The sequence below is a fragment of the Cnephaeus nilssonii genome (genome assembly GCF_951640355.1).
Source record: "Cnephaeus nilssonii genome assembly, chromosome: 2".
NCBI classification, from domain to species: domain Eukaryota; kingdom Metazoa; phylum Chordata; class Mammalia; order Chiroptera; family Vespertilionidae; genus Cnephaeus; species Cnephaeus nilssonii.
In genome coordinates, this window is record NC_137073.1 from 94,678,569 (window position 1) to 94,700,620 (window position 22,052).

General features: G+C 37.1%; 1 protein-coding gene across 2 annotated transcripts in view; it reads left to right on the forward strand.

Annotated features, from left to right (window-relative positions):
• The window catches only part of LOC307113843 (cadherin-10), a gene marked incomplete at both ends in the record, with an annotated part of 71,380 nt that overhangs the window by 23,010 nt on the left and 26,318 nt on the right, over nt 1–22,052 (forward strand). For both annotated transcript variants that reach the window (XM_079795801.1, XM_079795802.1), the window contains 3 exons: nt 5,517–5,811; nt 7,019–7,138; nt 7,581–7,748. In XM_079795801.1, the coding sequence (XP_079651927.1) occupies nt 5,517–5,811; nt 7,019–7,138; nt 7,581–7,748 (583 nt within the window). The remainder of the gene's footprint in view (nt 1–5,516; nt 5,812–7,018; nt 7,139–7,580; nt 7,749–22,052) is intronic.

Below are 22,052 nucleotides of genomic sequence, written 5' to 3' on the forward strand. Positions count from 1 at the left end.
CATATATGTTCTTTGACCAATCATGTCAGCTTCTTTTATTCAGTCCTCCCCTCCTTTCTCCCCTCTGACAGCTGTCATCTGTTCCATGTATCAATGCCTGTTTCTATTTTGTTTGTCAGTTTATTTTGTTCATTAGATTCCACCTATAAGTCAGATCATATGTTTCTCTTTCTCTGACTGGCTTATTTCACTTAGCATAGTAATCTCCAGGTCCACCCATTTTTTAAATATAACCAAATACCAACAGTTACCAATATCCAAAAGGCATCAATATCTGTGAGTGAGAAAGAATCTCACACAATATAAGTTTTTCTGAACTAGTAACAAAGTTTTACAGACAGAATTGATAGATATTTATTCACTTTTTAAAACTTGTTCTTCATTTTTCTTTAAATGAAGAGTGAAAATATCACATTTTTTATGGATTATCCTTTTGGTAACAAATTACATAATTTTCCTGTACTTCATAAATATATCATCATAGTTTCTCATTTAATGTGAGGAACTGAAAAATAAAAGTGAACTGATATTAAGAGGTAAAGTTTGCACCAACATAGTACCTATCCTGAAGTGTAATCTTACTTTAATTCGATAAGATAAAAAATCGATTGGATCTCAGTTTCTTCTTTTAGTCCAAATATATATATATATATATATATTGCTAATATGCAAAGTGTCCCCTCAGGAGTTCAACTGGGAGAATGGGAGTTTTCTCACTCACTATGACATGTGCTGACCACCAGGGCTTGGCGTGGAACGTGGTGGGTGACCAGCAGTGGCGGCGGGGTGCTGAGGGAGCGAGGGAAGAAAGTACCGGGGAGGTGGGGAACCTGATCGGCCCTGATCGCTGGCCAGGCTGAAGGACCCTACCCGTGCACAAATTTTGTGCACCAGGCCTCTAGTAAAAAAAAATAAAATAAAGACAGCCTTAAACTATATATTGCCACAAGACCACTTTTACCTTACAAAATTGTAGACAAATTATCTTAAGATGAATGTTATGCATGAAATGTAAAATTATCAGAAGCATGCCACATTTCAAATGATCAGATTTCATTAAATTATCTGCACTCAAAATATGCCTTTAAATTCAATGGGTTGTTCAGCTTTAATTATGAAACTGCTCAGTATAAGCAGTGAGTTATAATTAACCACATCTAAATAAAAAAGTTAAATCAGGAAAATGACTTTTAAATGTGCAGCCCAGCACCAGTTGTTCTATTTTCATTAATTGTCATGTATCTTGCCATGTCCTTTATCTGCTTGTGAATTTACAAGGAACATAGCAGGTTGTGAATTTTTAATAGGTTTTCCTCAAGGAAAGAAAAGGTCAGCATTAACATAAAATTCTTCTTAAAGATTTGTGGCACAAATGTTTCACACCGAAGAACAGGTGTTACTGAGGAACTAAAGCCTCAATAATCTGACATTTTTTCTCCATTTAAAGAAAACTTAATGCCTCACATAATAAAATAGCACAAGGTCAAATCAATATAGAAGTTATTTCAAAGCAGATGCTGTAAGGTATTTGACACATAATCCATAATCCCACCTCTCAGTAATAGAAACAACTGATTTTATTCAGTTAAATGTTTAATAAATCCAAGTATTGATAACTAACATCCTATATAATAAAAGCCTAATCTGCAAATCGACTGAACGGTAGAATGACTGGTCTCTATGACATGCACTGACCACCAGGTGCCAGACGATCAATGCAAGAGATCCCCCCGCTGGTGGTCAATGCGCTCCCACAGGGGGAGCACTGCTCAGCCAGAAGCCAGGCTCATGGCTGGTGAGCACAGTGGCAGTGGCAGGAGCCTCTCCTGCCTCTGCTGCAGGTGGGCGGTAAGGAGCGAGGGGTCCTGGACTGCAAGAGGGATGTCTGACTGCGGGCTTAGGCCCAATCCCCAGGGGAGGGCAGGATCAGGCCTAAGCTGGCAGGCGGACATCCCCCGAGGGGTCCCTGACTGCGAGAGGGTGCAGGCCAGGCTGAGGGACCCCGCCCACCAGTGCATGAATCTTGTGCACTGGGACTCTAGTTCAAATATAAAAGTGAAGAGCAACAAGAAAGCTACAGTTTTTAGTATTAACATTCATCTGATATTACTTAGTAAATAAGTTGAAATGTAAAATAAACCCACATGAGGGAGAGAGACAATACCAGGGAAGAAGTAATTAAAGTAATAAAAAGCAACTTAAAAAGAAGAGGGGGGCTTAGGCAGGGAACTGTGATAAAAAAAAACTTGTGCATTGCTCTTTTGCTTTAACTGTTAGGAAATCATCAATATCAATATCAATGTTATTGTTAGTTCTTGTCTCCCACTGTTCATCTACAGGAGGGAGCAACTCCCCAAATCTCAGGTCTAGAAATGCACCTCTCAGCATTATTATAGTATCTGTTGTTTCTTTACTGTCCAGTTCTCAAATATGTTTATTTAAAGAAGATTTTGATAAACATATGCTAATGGTAAGCCCCCAAACATGGTTACTTTGGCCCTTTATTCTAGTGTTAGTGATCAGCTGTTTCCCATTTTAAGAAAATTTACTTTTTAGCCTACTGGCGTGGCTAAGTGGTTGAGCGGCAACGATGAACCAGGAGGTCATGGTTAGATTCCTGGTTAGGCCATATGCCCTTGGTTGTGGGCTAGAATCCCAGTGTGGGGTGTGCAGGAGGCAGCCAATCAATGATTCTCTCTCATCATTGATGTTTCTATCTCTCTCTCCTTCTTCCTTCCTTTCTAAAATCAATAAAAATATATTTACAAAAATGAAAATTCACTTTTCTTTTATGTACGCTCTAATGGTGCAAGAGAATTTTATTTTAAGTCTAGATCTTTAGGCCAAAAGGTATAAATTCACAAGTCTAATTTCTTTCTCTTAATTATGAGGAGGTTGAAATCCTCTTATTTCTGATTCTCAAAACCACAGTCCAACTTCCAATCCTCATCTTTTTTATTCCCTAATACCATGTTCAATTTTCTAATCCAACAGAAACTCCCAGGATGGGAAATTTAATTTCCACTCTCTGTAGTATAAGTGAAAGCAAAAATCCTGCTGTGATTCATAGTCCAAAATGGAGCATTATTAAAATTAAAATCTCACCAGTACTAGCAACTTTTTTGCATGACTAACTGAATAAAATAACAGAACTGGTGTTAATGATTCCCATCTTGCCTTATACCCTCTCTACTCTGAATCTATGTTCTATATTCATCTGGTATTTCCCAGGAGGTGTAAAATGCAAGAAAATTCCCAAGTTTAAACCTCTTCTCATTCTTTATCAAGTAACGTAAGTGTTATATACTTAAGAAAACACTCATTTCTGTGGGCTAGTTTATGGGTTGTCCTGTGAATTTCCATTACATGCAGTGTTTGAACCTTCCATAACACTAATATGGAATTGGTGCTTTACTTTTAGAAGTACCTGATTCTTATGAGAGTAAATAAATATTTCTCAAATTAAAATTGTTGGAAGATTAGACAGTAAACCTTATACCTGTCTACTACAAACCACAAATTTATCTGATCAAATAATTGATAACATCAATAATCTTTTCTTGAATTATGTTGATTCCCAAACAGAGTAAGAAATATGCAATGCTTATGCCTGCCATTTGGAAAATTACCCAGTGTTTCACATCTGTATAATTGGAAAGTTGCCCGGCAACTACGTGCAATTTCAGTTACTAAAAAGCATCAATCTTTTGACTTTTTGAAAGTGTTTCTCTGGACAACGCAGTCATTAGTTACTTCTAAGAGCTTTTTAGTTAAAAGCAGGTGTTCCTTGAGTTTCTCAACCCTGCTTTGTTGCTTATGAATAGTAAAAGATGCCATAAAAAGTGTCACCTGACGTCTTTTCCTCCAAAGTATATATCAATTTGGGGTTTACTTTATCCATTAGGCCTGTAATAATGAGTAATTTTCCAGAAATAAAAAAAATGGAGTCTGATCCAAATTTGATGGCTAAGTGCTAATTACTGCAAACTATTAGCCAAAAAGCAGACTGCTTTTGTAGACCCAACAATACTAGTAATACAATATATTAGGCCAGTGGTCAGCAAACTCATTAGTCAACAGAGCCAAATATCAACAGTACAACGATTGAAATTTCTTTTGAGAGCCGAAAACCGACTTCTGCGCAAGGGCCATGAAGTTTCAATCGCACTGTACGTGCGCACCCGCACGTGGTATTTTGTGGAAGGGGCCAAAGAGCCGCATGTGACTCGCGAGCCGCAGTTTGCTGACCACTGTATTAGGCATATGTGTGGCTCAAAATATTTATTTAAGGTAAACAGTTTTGATATTCACATAAAATGATTTTACAGTTACGTTCATTTACAATCTCCCATTAATGAAACTTTCAAATAAAGAAGCAAAATTCTATTTTAAAGAGAAAATAATTAGCTTAATATTTTCACATGTAATTAGATCAAAATGCATGTTGATATGTCACTAAAGAGCAAAATTCAAACCTATTTATGTAAATATGTCTCTATAATTTTTTGCATGATTGAAAAATATAATCTCCAATTTTTAATTCTCTAAGCTGCATGTCAGTGTGCCTATTCTGAATTAGTACTACATTTTATATGAATATTTAAAAAACACATCCACAATGATGTCTAAATTATTATAAATGCTTTATAGAAATTTAGATAATCTACATATTGTTTTTATATTTCTTATCTGATAAAAATAAAAAATTTAAAAAGTATACTCATTTATTGCAAATAATCAAACTGTGATCTTAACATAGAAAATGTTTATTGATCAGATGGTATAACTAAAGAGAAATTTATAGCCCTAACCGGTTTGGCTCAGTGGATAGAGCGTCGTCGGCCTGCAGACTCAAGAGTCCTAGGTTCGATTCCGGTCAAGGGCATGTACCTTGGTTGTGGGCACATACCCAGTGTGGAGTGTGCAGGAGGTGGCTGATCAATGTTTCTCTCTCATCGATGTTTCTAACTCTCTATCCCTTTCCCTTCCTCTCTGTAAAAAATCAATAAAATATATTTTTTAAAAAAGAGAAATTTATATTTCTTGTGTTTTACAAAGCCATGCTCTATTCCTTCCATGGCGAGCCCCTCCCCTCAGGGTAAGAATTCCATGGGAGCAAATGGATATATACAACTGGAACCTGTATGTCCTTTTTTAGACTGTACTTGAGATTCTTGGGACCCGTTTTTCCCTACTCAAACATCCCAGCGCTTGCTTCTTGGTCCAAGGAGGATCTCTTTTCCAGGTCTGCCACCTTAAGGCCAGATTCACCCACTGCTATATGCACCTCTAAGCCAGGCATGTTCCGCGGCCAGGAAACGGACCAGCGACCTCTTGGTTCTTAGGTTGACACTCAACCAAGGAGCCACACTAGCCGGGCTCAACTCTCGTTTCAAAAACTCAGATAACTGACCCCATTATTCAGTGATGGGATATAAGAAACTTTCTTTGAATTCTTTCAACATTACGTACCTTTAGACATTATCATGGATATGCTCTTTTTTCATTCTTCCTAGCTTCATTCAGACCAAGATAAAGGAGATGGATCACTCAAATATATTTTATCTGGAGATGGAGCTGGTACTCTTTTTATTATTGATGAGAAAACAGGTGACATTCATGCCACAAGAAGAATTGATCGGGAAGAAAAGGCCTTTTATACGCTACGTGCACAAGCTATTAACAGAAGAACTCTGAGGCCAGTAGAACCAGAGTCTGAGTTTGTGATCAAGATCCATGATATCAATGACAATGAGCCAACCTTCCCAGAGGAAATTTATACAGCTAGTGTTCCCGAAATGTCTGTCGTAGGTAAGTTTATTTAAAACATTTATGGTGTTTTGCAAAAAGTATTAAAAAAATCAAGAAATTCTCAAAACATGATGACCACTTAATTGAAATCACCATTGACTCCTACTAAAAATGCATACATAATACCCTCACTTAGGACAGGAGTTTTTGTATTTGTAAATCTTACAATACAAATAAGTGGACACTTTCCTCAAACAGCCAAAAAAATACCATTCAACTTAGTAGAAAACTATTAAAATATAATTGTCACATGAATTTGGATAATAGCTGTGTGATATTTTGACACTAAATATAAGTACATTTAGAACATAAATATAAAAAGAGTCTCTGCATATATACTCTAGTCATTTGCCTTGAGTTTGTCTGGATTATCTTGACAATATAAATGATGGTGTTAATGAGATCATCCAATTATTTTACATAGACCACATTCATTTTTTATGAATAGAGGATTATAAAAAATTCAACATATGAAAACAGTTTTAGAGATATATGTTTGGATTTAGTAAAATAGATTCATTTTTCAAATGTTGGACAAGTTATATAAATTGATAAAACAATTGGAAAAAAATTGTAACAGTTGTTATAGCAAAGTTTGAACTCTTCATTTCTCAAAAGCATTGTTCTGGGATTACTATTTAATATTTACTTCACTAAATCCCAAGGACTTTTGTCCATTGCCTTATTATAAAGCCCTTTTAAATATCTTGAACTTTATGAGAAAGCTTTTAATAGTTCATGGAGCTTGGGATCATCTTGGATTGCTTCTAAATTTAAATTTTAATCTATTCATAAAATTGTATTCTAGAGCAGATGTTAATTATTTTTATAGTTAATTAGTGAAGAGGGGGAAAGGAGCATACTTACTCCTTTGTGATTAGATATGCCCTTTACATCAAACAAATCTATTATGAGAAAATGACTTTAAGTATCAAACCTGGGCATTTGTAAAGTGACTGCATTTTTAAAAACTCCGATACACTCTATCAGTATCTACTGCATGCATAAAAATAAACTTGTTGGCTACATAAACATGTAGCTGAACTCAGACTTAACTCTAGGTACGATGTTCATGTAAATTATCAATACATGTTTTTTTAAGAGGTCATGATTAAAGCCAAAAATCATTCAAGTCTTCCATGAAAACCAGTGCTTTTGCTCCTCCTTCTGGTACTGTGCAGAACTAAGCTGAATTTGGATACTTCAGGTACTTCTGTGGTGCAAGTCACAGCTACAGATGCCGATGACCCTTCCTACGGAAACAGCGCCAGAGTCATTTACAGCATCCTCCAAGGGCAGCCGTATTTCTCTGTGGAGCCCGAAACAGGTCAGGAACCATGAATTGGTTCGTTAATTTAATAGTCTTTCAGATCTTTACAAGTAGAAAAAAGGCGTGAAAATAAGAACAAACATGAACATGAATACTCCCAGCAGAGTGATGATGCCACACTTTGAGATTTACAAACTCCCAAGTTCGTAATGATTGAGCGAGCTAATGAAAAGATACCTGTCTTTACGTATGGGTTTGCGTGACATGGGTTTAGGACATTATCCAGTGCATATGGTACGCTTTAAGAATTAGGAAGATGACACACATTGTAAAATATCTGCATTGGATCACTTTTACAATTTCTAGACAATAAAAATTAATAGCAAAAACATATTTTGTCTTTTAAAAGTCACCAGTTTGGACATACACTTTGTGAGCTTAATCAACAAAAAATTGAGATTTCAGTGAAGGTAACAAATGTTTTTATATTTTCTTCAAGGTATCATCAGGACTGCTTTGCCAAACATGAACAGAGAAAACAGGGAGCAATATCAAGTGGTTATCCAGGCCAAGGACATGGGCGGCCAGATGGGAGGCTTATCGGGGACCACCACGGTGAACATCACACTGACAGATGTCAATGACAATCCACCTCGCTTCCCCCAGAGTAAGCTGCCTTTAATGGTCTTTCTGCAGGGTAGAAGCTTTAGAGTAAAAAAAAAAGATCAGAAAAAACCCCCACAAATTCTCATTCTCTCTCTCTCTCTCTCTCTCTCTCTCTCTCTCTCTCTCTCTCTCTATATATATATATATATATATATATATATATATATATATAAATATATATATATAATATATACTCTTCATCTATAATTGTAATCTAAAACTATTTCTTCCAGTTAGCAAAAAGAAAATAATGTTTTATTGGGCAACAAAGTAAGAGATAATTCTACAACAAGTCTGTTTATTTCCACTTAGAATTTAATAAGGAGGATGCTAACTTGAGGGTACTTTTTTTTTTTCAATAAAAAATCTAATTTGACATATTAGAAAGGGCTACATAGGGAGCACTAATCAGATTTGCATTTGGATATTACTGTGTCAGATTTGCATTTAATCTCTCTGCATTTGGAATGGCAATCATAAATAAAACATTTTGTATTCCTATCTATTTATAGATTTATTTTGTGTTATAGAATTAACCTTCAAATTCTCAGAATAGGTCATGAATGGTTTAAGAATCATTAGCTTCTGACATTATAACACAGGTTTTATTCTCTTGTCTTATACAAATTTGGTAGACCTGCAAGTAGAGATGATGTTTATTAGGCCTCAATGGACACTGCCAATACTTAGCCAATTTCCTGCCCGTCTAAAAGGTCCTATACTCAAGATGAGATTCTGCATTGTTAGAAATGTCGCATAAAAATGGAGGCTTTAGTAAGATCTATGTACTTAATTTTTAGCATTTACTGTGTATTAACTTCTGAATTGATCCCCTAATTTTAGGTGACCCTTTGTGATAAAGTTTTAAAGTACAGCTTCTTGTGATATTTATATTTTTACACTAACGTCCATTGTACAGAACGATTATAGTCTAAGGATTCACTGTATTATTTTGGCTCTTTAAAAGCATTTTTCCTCTTTTCTGTACTATTTTTCTCTAACTTTGATAATTGATAGTGCATGATTGGAATTGAGTTGTGGGTTTTTTTTTAAATCACATTTGTGGAAATATGAAATTCAAGTAGAATTGTATTGGGCAGACTGATCATATGCTTATGTATTTGTGATGATTCTTTTGTAAGCTATTTCAGGTACATGACAGTCAGGTCTGCTATTGTAGTGTCTGGCCCAAAATATAGGGAGGAGGGTGTTTACTTATACTGTTTTTAAATAATCAGGTTTCAGCTCCAAGTTACATTTAACATTGACAGGGAATAGGAAACCAATTATAATCCTGTATAGTTCTTTCAGAATAGGTCTAAAGAGGTGCCTAGTTACATAAAATTTAAATTTCACATTTTATATTTATTTCTGATTGTCCTTTAGTACAAGCCTGTCACCAGAATAATGGCCAGACAAGTTCAGAAGGAAAAAACAAAAAACAAAAAACTGTCAAATTGTGTATTCTACAATGATCAAAAATATTTCTGAAAAATATCTTATTAATAATAACTGACCAGCCTGGCCAGTGTTGCTCAGTGGTTTAGTATCAACCCATGAACCAAGAGTTCACCAGTTCAATTCCCGGTCAGGGAACCTGCCAGGGTTGCAAGCTCAATCCCCAGTAGGGGGCGCGCAAGAGGCATCTGTCTCTCATTGATGTTTTTATCTCTCTCTCTCCTTTCCTTTTTCTCTCTAAAATCAATTTTAAAATATTTAAAAATAATAGTAACTGACCATTAAAAGGAGTACTATATTTTAAGTGAAGAGGAACATGTATACACATGTGTCTTTAAGGCAGTCCATTAGAAAATGGTGCATTCAATAAGCAAATTAAAGATTCTAATTAAATAAAAATGAACATTTGAAAGTTAATAATGCCTGAAGAAAATACTTGTATGTGTTATAACATCTTTATTAATTCAATAATTGTTTTCTTTTATTTAAAATATATTTTATTGATGTTTTACAGAGAGGAAGGGAGAGGGGTAGAGAGTTAGAAACATCTATGAGAGAGAAACATTGATCAGCTGACTCCTGCACACCCCCTACTGGGAATGTACCCGCAACCAAGGTACATGCCCTTGACCAGAATCGAACCTGGGACCCTTCAGTCCGCAGGCCAACACTCTATCCACTGAGCCAAACTGGTTAGGGCAATAATTGTTTTCTTTTAAGTCAGAATTTATGATTGGTATCTGGTAGGCATATCATACAAGCCCTGAAATAATAATAATGTTAATAATAATAAAGTATAACATATTTTTTCAATAGCATTTTTATTGGATCCCATACCAATTTACTTACTGATCTACTTTATGTAATCATACCAACTCATTCAGGTGAGTATTATGACCTCCATTCTACAAATGAGACAGTAAGGGCTGCATTGCAGCTAATGGCAGAGGTGGTTGACATCAATGTCCAACTCCAGACGTACAAATCAATTCATTTAGAGAAATTTTAGAGTATCCTGTATCTTGTCTCATTACTTTTTAATCATAGATGGAAACATAATTTTTGAAATTTATTTTCTCAATTGTCTTTTCTTCAATGAATATGTTACTATTGGAAACACTCAGTAATGGCATTCAGATTGTTACTTGATAATTTAAGTCATCTAACACCCAAAACACTAGTTTTTAACTTTTTTAAAAAAAATATTTTTATTGAATTCAGAGAGGAAAGGAGAGGGAGAGAGAGATAGGAACATCAATGATGAGAGAGAATCATTGATTGGCTGCCTCTTGCACACTCCCTACTGGGGATCGAGCCCACAACCAGGGCATGTGCCTTTGACTGGAATCGAACCTGGGACCCTTCAGTCCGCAGGCTGATGCTCTATCCACTGAGCAAAACCAGCTATGGCTAGTTTTTATCTTCTAATGTCATTGCATTAACTAGCCAAAGTTTGGAGAGGCTTCTACAGTTTATGAAGCCTTTCAAATGGAACATCACTGAAATCTCACAACTAACTTGTATAGACCCATTGATATTTTTCTTATACCCAATGTACAAAAGTAAAGGAGGTTCCAAGTAGAGATGATAAAGAAAACAAATCGGTGTTGCTTCATAGAAATATATTGCAAACCAAGAATGTGTGCTACATATGTCATTTTACATTTTCTGTCAGCCATATTTTAAAAATTAAATCAGAGGACATGTATTTAATCCCTAGAGCCCCAGTGCATTTAAATGTGTGCACTCGGAGGAGTCCCTAGCCCGGCCTATATCCTCTCGCAGTCCGGGATCCCTTGGGGGATGTCCACCTGCTAGCTTACACCTGCTCCCTGGGAGAGCGGGCCTAAGCTGGCAGTTGGACATCCTTAGCGCTGCTGAGGAGGTGGGAGAGGCACCTGCCACCACTGCTGCACTCGCAGCCATCTGCCTGGCTTGTGGATGAACGGAGCTCCCCCTGTGGGAGCGCACTGACCACCAGAGGGCAGCTCCTGTGCTGAGCGTCTGCCCCCTGGTGGTCAGTGTGCATCATAGCGACCGGTCGTTACCAGTCATTCCAATGTTAGGGTCAATCTGCATATTACCCTTTTATTACATAGGATATATTTTATTAACCCAATGTTATCCTTTAAACATATCATCAATGTAAAACCTATTCAGACATTTTACATTATTTTCTCCCATGTTCCTTTGAAACCCTTATATCGAGTATTTTCTAGTTAAATCAAGTCTCAATTCAGACTTAGCACATTTCCAGTCAATAGCTACATGAGGCCTGGTGGCTTGGCTAGTGGCTGTGAACTGGGACAGCTTAGGAGCAGACTATAGAGTCATCCTGTGTGAGTCCCAATGCTGTCTTCTCCACCCAGTACCTTTTTCACCTTGGCCAGTTAAGGAAAACGAAGTAGCAATGCATATTCCATGAAGTGCTATAAAATGAAATAATTGAATGTCTCTGAAGAACTGGACTCAGTGACTGTCACTAGTGTATTCACGTACTCGGTAATGTTGATTTGGCAAGTACTGATCTGTTATTATTATTACTCAATGTTATAAAAGTGGTGTCAGAACTTAAACTTCCATGTACATTGTTTGATCCAAATTCAACATTTCCCAATATGCTACATCTGTGGAGGATAAAAATCTGTCATTTGGAAGGCAAAAGGGCAGAAGAAAACTCAGAAAATCTATTGCTTACCTTCCAGGAGCAAACACTGTATTTCCGCCTTCATTGTTTAGCTAATTTTATTGCATGGATCTATAACAATCCTTCTCTTGTTTGCCTTCCAGAGAACGTTTTACCATGTCTTGAGACATTTTTGCTTCTCTGAATTGGTGGGTACTACTGGCATCTAGTGGGTGTAAGCCAGAAATACTGCAAATGTCCTTAGAATTCACAAAACGAAGAATTACTGGGCCTCAAATGTGAATAGTGCCAAGAGTGAGAAACTCTGATATGTTATATGAGGAGCTGTTCAAGTGAAATCATGAACTCTTTTATCTAACAACATTTATCGAGAATGCTACTTTAGAAGCTAGATGTATGAATTTTGCCTAAAACACCCACTGTTTTATTTTGTCCCTATGATATGTTTCATTAAAGCATGGGAGGCAGATCATACATAAATAGAGACACTGTATACATACAAGGTATTGGCTCAGTTCTGGATAAAGGAAGAATGTGTGTGTGATAGTAGGGGGGTAAGCTAAGGAAATGTCTTATTGAAGAGGTACTATTTCATCAAAATACTTTAAGATAAAATAGATCTAGCCATTCAAAGAGATGGGCACTTTCTCCAAGTGGAGGGACTAGTATGTGAGAAACTCACAGGAACATTGACAATTGTACAATCTCATTAGTATTAACAAACCTAACTGTGTGCCCGATCTAAGTTATCATGAGGATTTTGTGGTTTTAGAGGCGAACGTTAATATGACACGTGCACCATAGTATGGTTCTAAAATAAAGGCAATGGACTCAAAGTTAGGGGTACACCTGAAAACTGAGTTCCAAAAGTATTTTCTGCCTTTTCGCTAGGTATACATTTTTCACTCAAAAAAAAAGAGATCTCTGCTGAAATTATTTCAAAATCCTGAGTTACTTCAAGTGCTATAATTTAATTTTAAAAACAACAAGGAAACAAAATCTGTTGCTTACCCTCCAGGGGCAAGCACTTTATTTCCAGTGAATCATATGAAGATGAATAATTCTTGATTCCTGGTTACGGGTGGGTCACTGTCTAGGAGGGTGTTTGAATATGAATGACAAGTGTGATCATGGAACTATGCACAGTGTAATGGGCGTACAGAGGAGCAGCACTGGTCCGAATATCGGGGGTGGGGGTTGGGGGACTGAGTGCCTTTTATAGTGGAAGCTATTTTTGGAGAACCTATCACTTGACCTAAATCCTTTCTTAAAACTATGCTTATACCTACTATAAGCCAGAAGAATAGGAAGAGAAGGAGAGGTCATCAAGTTGGAAATTAGCAAAGTTACCTATTTATCAATGGGCATATTCTGCACAGGAAAAAGAGGAACGTGCTTCAAAGTGATCATAATGATTACCTTTGATGATGAAATAGTAGATGACTTTAATGATTGCTTTTCTGTAGTTTCTATTTTTATATATTTTTGTAATTTGATAATTCTAATAATAAAGAGAATAACGGGATGGAAAGGACAGAAGATACAATACAATGAGCACCGGGAAGCAGCTATTGGAATTGACATAATGCGGGCAGTTGTGAATGATCTTTCCCAGTTAGTTTTAGTTGGAATCATTTTGGAAGAAGCTGGAGGATAACAAGTTGAGGAATAAAAGAAAGTCAGAAAGAGGACTGAACAAATAATCTCTATCCGTTAAGAAGCTGAGATGTACATGAAAATAGAATAGAAAAGGAGTAGAGGGAGTTCTGAAGTAGGGATGGGTCACTAGATAATTGTTTTTGAAACTAAATTCTTTATTGTTTAAAATATTACATGAATCTCCTTTTTTCCCCATTGACCTCTCCCCAGCCACTCTCACCCCCCAGCACATGCCTCATCCCGCTATTGTCTGTGTCTATTGGTTATGCTCATATGCATGCATACAAGTCCTTCGGTTGGTCTCTTTCCCCTTCACCCACCGCCTTCCCTCATAGGTTAGACAGTCCGTTTGATGCTTCTATGTCTCTGATTCTATTTTTATTCGTCAGTTTATGTTGTTCATTATATTCCACAAATGAGTGAGATCATGTGATATTTATCTTTCTCTGACTGACTTATTTCGCTTAGCATAATGCTCTCTAGTTCCATCCATGCTATTGCAAATGGTAAGAATTCCTTCTTTTTTATAGCAGCGTAGTATTCCATTGTGTAGATGTACCACAGTTTTCTAATCCTCTCATCTGGATAATTTTGAGAGCCTCCTATGTCCCAGGCTTTAAGCAGGAATTAGGCTACAGTGGCCAGCAAGGACCTGAGCTACCCATTGAAGGTGTAGACAAAAAGTGATAACCAAAATGTATTTATGAGGTCTAGCAGGGTGGTAAGTGCTGTGAAGGACATAAAGCAGGGAACATGACTAGAGAATGGCAGGGGTGTTATTTTAAGAAGAATGAATACAGGATAATACTCTAAGGAAGCCTGAATGATTTCAGAAACTGAAAATGCATAAAAGTAGGCAATTTATCTTCTCTAGACCTCAGTTGCTACATATGCAGTTTTTGTCTCATAGGGTTACAAATAAGAGACATGATTTCATATATAAAATGTATTCAGCCCAATCGGCGTGGCTCAATGGTTGGGGGTCGACCTATGAAGCAGGAGCTCACAGGTTCGATTTCTGGTCAGGGCACATGACTGGATTGTGGGCTCAATCCCCAGTAGGGGGCATGCAGGAGGCAGCCGATCAATTATTCTCTCTCATCATTGATGTTTCCATCTCTCTCTCTCCCTCTTACTTCCTCTCTGAAATCAATAAAATGTATTTAAAAATAAAAAAATAATAAAATGTATTCGTTAGTAATTATAACATATCATAAGTTCTCCATACATGGATTTCCTCCCCTTCCCCTCTCCTTTTGAAGGAATGTGTGTCATGTTTCCAAGATTATTGTTTCCCTCGCTATGAGGCCATGTTGTTATTCTTGTATGGCCAACCAAAGAGTAAATAAAAGTACCTTAATAGTCTAGAGAGGCCTATAAACTTAGAAGCCAAAAAAATGAATGCACTTACCATGTTTGAACAAATGAGTGCTTCTATGCATGAGGAGTCCAAGGCAAATTTCCCTGCTCTCCAACCAGACGAACATCCAATGGTCCCTGAATTTTGATGTATTTCATTGTCCTAAGATAGAAAAAACTTTCTAGTCCCTTACCTTAAATCTAACCACCTGGTACTCCTTCTTGGATATTTGTCTCATTCACCTCATTTTCATTTTCTTCCTTCTTCCTCTAAAATCAGAAACAAAAATAGTCTTCGTGGCAAAAGTTATAAAATGTTAAATTACTGGAACCTGATCATTGTAGGGTTTGGCAAAACCAACTGGATAACAGGATTTGTGCCCAAATGGCTTTTTTTTTTTAAGCATTTCTGGAAAAAAAGTAAGGTACTGATTTTCATCCAGATCAGATGCAGTGATTAAAGGTCATCTCATCTGCAGAAGCCAGGCTAGCAGGCTAGTCCGAGCATCTTTGCCTTAATAGAGCATATAATGCTGTGATAAGACTCTCAAATCTATTAAACAAGCAAACCCACATACAAACAAACAATAGATATCAGAAAGGAAGTCCAGGTCTAGAGAAAAAGAGTTTACAAAAGCAGATGGTCAGTGTCCCAGCCAGCCAGCTGGTGCCTAGGACTTGGCTCTAGTTCTTGGATGGGGCAATATTTTACCAGGACTCAAGAAGGAAGAAGAGTAAGCAGCTTACACCCAGGACAAAAGGCCCAACCCACAAATGAGACAATTCTAGAACGTAGTTCAAGGAGACCACAGCTCTTTATTCACATTTACCATACTTTCCGGCGTATAAGACGACTGGGCATATAAGATTTTCCTGGGTTAAAAAGTCGTTTTATACGCTGGAAAATACGGTATATTGGACTATATTAATGGGATTATATATAATGGATTAGATATATTGGACTACCGTATTTTCCAGCGTATAAAACGACTTTTTAACCCAGGAAAATCTTATACGCCCAGTCGTCTTATACACCGGAAAATACAGTAGCTGCTTTCCAACACATCCTATCACAGAGACAGATGACAAAGAGAGTCGATTAATTTTCTCATTTTTTTTAATAGTTGATATGGGCTCCTGAGAAACAAAGCTCTCAGAATCATGTCCCTGATCTATTAACATTGTCACAGACATGTTCACACACAGCTTAGGTGGACAAGTGGCAGTCAGGGTCAAGTAATAAGTACACTTATATAATGTCAGCTGAGCTGAGCCTTTATGAGGGGGAAAATATATGAATTGCAGACAAAATATATGATTGATTGACAATCATATTTGTATTTATTTATCTTTGCCCATCTCAAAATGTGTTCTAGGATAGATTGTATTAGGTAATATCAAATTTATAAGAATGTATATCCTATATAATAAAAGCCTAATATGCTAAGTGTTCAGTTGTCTGGTCATCTGTTCAACCAATCAAAGTGTAATATGCTAATGATATGCTAAGGATGCTAAACCACTCGCTATAATGTGCACTGACCACCAGGGGGCAGATAGTTGACCGGTCAACCAGTTACTATGATGTGCACTGACCACCAGGGGGCAGACAGTACGACTGGTAGGTTAGCTTGCTGCTGGGTTCCAGCAGATCAGGACTGAGCAAGACAGGCTGGACACGCCCTGGAGCCCTCCCCGGCTGGCCAACCTCCTGCATCCCTCCCCAGCCCTGATAGTGCACCGGTGGGGTCCCTTGGCTTGGCCTGTGCCCTCTTGCAATCTGAGACCCTTCATGGGATGTCAGAGAGCTGGTTTCGGCCCAATCCCATAGTCCAGGCCAAGGGACCCCACTGGTGCACAAATTCATGAACTGAGCATCTAGTATATATATATATATATATATATATATATATATATATATATATATATATATATATTATTGATTTCAGAGAGTAAGGGAGAGGGAGAGAGAGATAGAAACATCAGTGATGAGAGAGAATCATTGATCGGTTGCCTCCTGCACTCCCCCTACTGGGGACTGAGTCCACAACGCAGGCATTTGCCTTGACCAGAATCAAACCATGACTTCCAGGTTCATAGGTTGATGCTCAACCCCTGAACTATGCCAGCCAGGGAAATTTATATGAATTTGATATGATATTTATTGTTAAGCTTCCAGATCTACCCCAAGTACACTCAAAAGAATAAATATATTGCTGTCTACTATATATTTTTTCAGTTATTGAGAATAGTATAAAAAATCAGTTCTTTACCATTTGATTGAAGTAATACAGAATTACTTTTAGGCAAATTTTTATTAAGATAAAAAATAGATGATGGGATGTTTTGGGTGTGCAGATACATTAACTCAGATCCCAATTTCCTTAGTATTTTCATATCATGTCTTTACATTTTTGCACCAAATTATCTCTGAAGATTATACATAACTACAGCCATTCAGAAGCAAAAGTGAGCTATTCCAGAATCACTCAGAGCTTAAAAGATATTTCATATATATGTTTGTTTCTTTTATGTGAGTTACCTTGATTGGCTACTAACTTTATTTAGTGCTTTAAATTACATAAATATGGATTTTATAGTTTGCCTAAATATAAATAAAATAAAACAGTGTTACAGTACATATTAAACACTATAAAATATAATACAAATATTAATTAATTTAACTTTCACAACATTTGTATGAAGTAGATATATTTTTGTTAGTTAAAATTTAAAAAATTGAATCAGAGAAACTTAAGTCACTTGTTCATGGTTTAAAAGTAGGAAATAAATAAAAGGTTGGGGACTCAGTTGCTTTGCCTCAAAAATCTGTACTTCTGACCATCACACCAAGAAAGAAATTGGTGCATCAAAGTTAGTTAATTTCATGATTCATTACTTGTACATATGTATTATAGGAACAACTTCAGGTGGGCATACTAAATTCTTAAAATGTCTATTCATTTTTTAAAATTCATTTTAGAGAGCAGAAGGGAGAGAGAGAAAGAGAGAGAGAGAGAGAGAGAGAGAGAGAGAGAGATGTGAGAAATATCCATCAGTTGCCTCCCACATGCGCCCTGACCAGGAATCGAACTGGACACCTCTTGGTGTGTGGCCAATGCTCCAAACAACTTAGCCACACTGGCAGGGCTGTCTGAATTTTGATACAAACACAGGAAAATCAAACCTTGGCTGGTTGGTGCTTTTACAATACCTCAGGACCAAACACAACTGCCTTCTTTGCTGGGATCATTTAAGTAAACAAGTTTGGGCATATAAATAAACAAATTTGCATGAGAAAAGGTTTTTTCAAGAAAATGTCTAAATGATATACATAGGGATTTAAGACACGTACATTCAGTGAGTTGTGAGACTACCTTAATCCCTGTCTAGTACAAGAGAGATCTGATTTAATAAGTCCCGATTTTCACTCTGTAAATAGAGTCAACCTCTCCTCAGCAGGGATTCCGAGGTAATGTGAGCCCCAGGCTTATCTGCATATTTCAAAATTATCAAGCACATTTAAGCTAGGGCAACAGTCAGGTATTTCCCAAGGAAGATGCTTTAGCATGAAAAGCAGGAACTTAAATTAAAAATGTCTCCTTTTCCCTTTTTTATAACTAGGAAAAAAATCGATGTATTGAAAAGTACTGTTCTGTAATTCATATTGTTTCATATAGCTATGATTTTTACTGTAACCATCAAAATACCCTCAAATATCAGGAGGATTTTTTGCCATGGTTTCAATGCCTGTAATTTGTAAGAATTAGCAATAAATAATTTTATTAAAGCATTCCCTGATACATTAAACATTGACTGAAGCCCTAATACATGACAGGAACTATGCTAGGAAATAATAGTAAACTAATAATCTTAAAGTAAGAAATAAAATACAGGATACATCCATAAGTGGTTTGGATTTTGAAAAGTTATGCAGACACAACCTGTCTTTCTCTCTCTCTCTCTCTCTTTCTCTCTCTCTCTCTTTCTCTCTCTCTCACACACACACACACACTCACCTTTAATTTGTTACATTGTAGTTGTTAGTTTCTCTCACATGCATTGTCTTTTATTTTACTTGTGTTTGTTTTTTTTATATTTAGATATAGGTTGTGTATATATTATGCGTAAATATATGTGTGCACATATGTATACTAGTGGCCCTGCGCACAAATCCGTTTGTAAGTAGCTAGCTGCTGCTTGCCTCAGCTGGCTGCTCCACCCACTGCCACACTCGTAGCTCTCCGCCGAATGTAGCTTGCTGCCCCACCCTCCTGTAGCTCTGCATCACTTGTAGCTTGCTGCCCCACCCTCCTGTAGCTCTGCATCACTTGTAGCTCGCTGCCCCACCCTCCTGCTGATTGGTCGTTACATGAAGGCATCCAGACCAATTGGCATATTACCCTATTATAAGTATAGATAAACGTATGTACACACATATAAATGGAGACTGATGCAATAATATATGTGCTAAAATTATCAATTAAAACCCATATCATAAAATGATAAGCTTTTCAGTTCAGGGAGATCAGGAAAAAAACAAAATTATTTGAGAGTTTTCCAGGGAGGCAGCAAGGCGCATGAAGGGAGAGTATGTTTTTTGGGAGGAGAGGATGAACAAAGGCGGCATTCTGGGAAATGTGTGCAACTTGGTACAGCTGGACCCCAGGGTTTGAAGCAGGGGTGGGGAGTGGTGAGGATGGAAATGTAGGCAGTGTTGGCATCATGACATGCGTGGGATACAAACATAAAGTGCCACATATATTATCTAAGGAACCATTTTTAAGAGAGACAAGGCATGTTTCTTCTTTTTGACTAAGTATTCTGGCAACAGCTAGTTATTCTGACCCGCACACTGCTTGGATCGGGAGAGCAGGAGTTGAAAGAGTCTGCACTAATGCTGAGGAGAGCAGGGATTTGAGAAATACTTAAGTGGATGATACACAAGGCATCGTAATTAGGTCAACAAAAGGTTTGAGGGAGAGAGGAGAGCAAAAGATACTTTCTAGCTTTCTACCAGGAATGCTTGTATGAAGAGAGAGAGACAGGGATTTCAGTTTGACTTGAACATTTTGAATTGAGATGCCTGCGGAAAGGTAGTGGGGTTTAAATGTCTAGATCGTGAAATGAGGTGCACACGAGACATGTAAGTGAAAACAGACATGTATGATATCAGGCTAAATGTTTAGAGTGACGTAACTGGGGAAATATACAATCTCACCAGGGTGATGAAATATACAGGGTGGGGCAAACTAGGTTTACAGCTGTTTGTATGGAAAATCATACAATAATCAATAAACTATAATAAAATGATAAACTCTGTTTGGCATACTCACAACTGTTGACCTACTTTTTACCCCACCTTGTAAAATTCCCTTAGAGAAATAGAGTTGCATGGAAATTATATAAAAATCCACTTGGGACTGTCCAGTTATTCTAGTGGGAAGCTGCCTTAGACTAGACTACTGGGCATTTTGAATAATGGGATTCAAAAGTTTCTATGTGTATATCTTCCTCTGGAACAAACTTTGGAAATAAACCAACCCTGGGTAGATAGAGATATATAGATATAAAAGCTAGCTGTGCAAATATGGTTAGACTCAATTAGACTGCTTTTACGGTCTTCACGATGCCTGCTTGGAGACACATTGCAAACAGATTGAGTACCTGATACATCGTAATATGTTTATGAATGACTAATTTAAGGTTATGTTAACCTCCCCCAAGTCTATGCACTTGTTATGTTTCTACACATTGCAATTGTGTGTATCCATGGAAGCCAATCAACTTGGAGACAATTTCAAAGAAATATACTGGGATGGATCCCCTAGGCTCTGGGGACCAGTGGCAGCTTTTCTAGAAGCTTTGGTTTGTCACTTCCCTCAGTGGCACGAACAGGACACTGAGACATAGTGCAGCATCTCGTTTTGCTCTAATTTAAATTAAACGCCCAAAGCTAAGTTGGTGATCACGTCTCCCCTGCTCACAAATTGAGGTTTCCGTCTTCTCCGGTGAGAGTCTTCAGTTCCAGAGCCTCCTCCGCTGTCAGTCTCCGGTGTGACTTTGAGCTCTCCTCTCCTTTCTCCTAAATGCCCATTTAGCGTTGCATAATTTCCTTAACTACTCCCAGTTCCCTCCAAGGAGCTTTATCTTGTTTTTAATGTCTTCCTGTTAAGCTCATTAAAAAACATATTTTAAACATTATACAATGGAATGCTTTATAAACGTGCATAATTGTGTCATTTTTCTTAAAGCAAGTGTTGTTTGAGATTATTATGCAGCATAGCGATGTTACAATAAGATTACACATAAAACAAATTAAAAAATTAAACTAATGTTAAATTACTGTGTTGATTCATATATGTGTGTTTTTTTTGTTTGTTTTTGATTTTTTTTTTTAAATCTCAACTCTGGAAAAGCAGGCTTCTTATGCAAATGTGGATAGAAACAAGGGCAGGAACAAAGGAAAAAGACACATTATCTCCCTTTGAACCTCATTGTTGTTTGTCAGTAAAACAAAAGGGCAGTTATTTGTAGCCAACCTCAAACCTGGCATTGCCCTTGTTGCCCTCTCTGATGTTTCCTGGCATCTCTTTTGTCTTCCTGAGGAACTCACCCTCTCCCATCTCTCACGAAGCCTATCATGTTTTTCCTCCGAAGCCTCTTACATTGAGCAATCAATTACTTTTAGTTCTGGTACTAAATCTGCAGTGTTTTTAACATTGAAGTGAAAAGGTCCTATTGATAAAATTTTGGCTAGAACAGGTGATCTGGAATACTTAGTCTTGATTCCTAAATGGCCTAAAAGATATCAAAATTGTTTGAAATTTTTTATTCAAAAATAAAAATTTTAATGAAAAGTCCGACGCGTGAAGTTGTCAGCAGCAGTCTCCAAGTGCACTTATTTAAAGAGCCATGTATTTTGTCCAGGCCCTGGAAGCTGTTGCAATATTACTTTTTTTTTAGACGTTTACTTCTAAATATAACTTTCCGCACGTTTCACAGAAATGGCAGTTACCTCTCTCCTCCTCCTCATATTTATGCCTTTGTACTTACGTTGATAACCAAACTAAAGACATAGTCATCAGGAAGAAATATTTATCTGCCCTAAGCATTACAAGAGAAGCAGATGATTCATTCTGACACCTGGGAATGGATTTAAAATAACTGTAAATTGGAGTT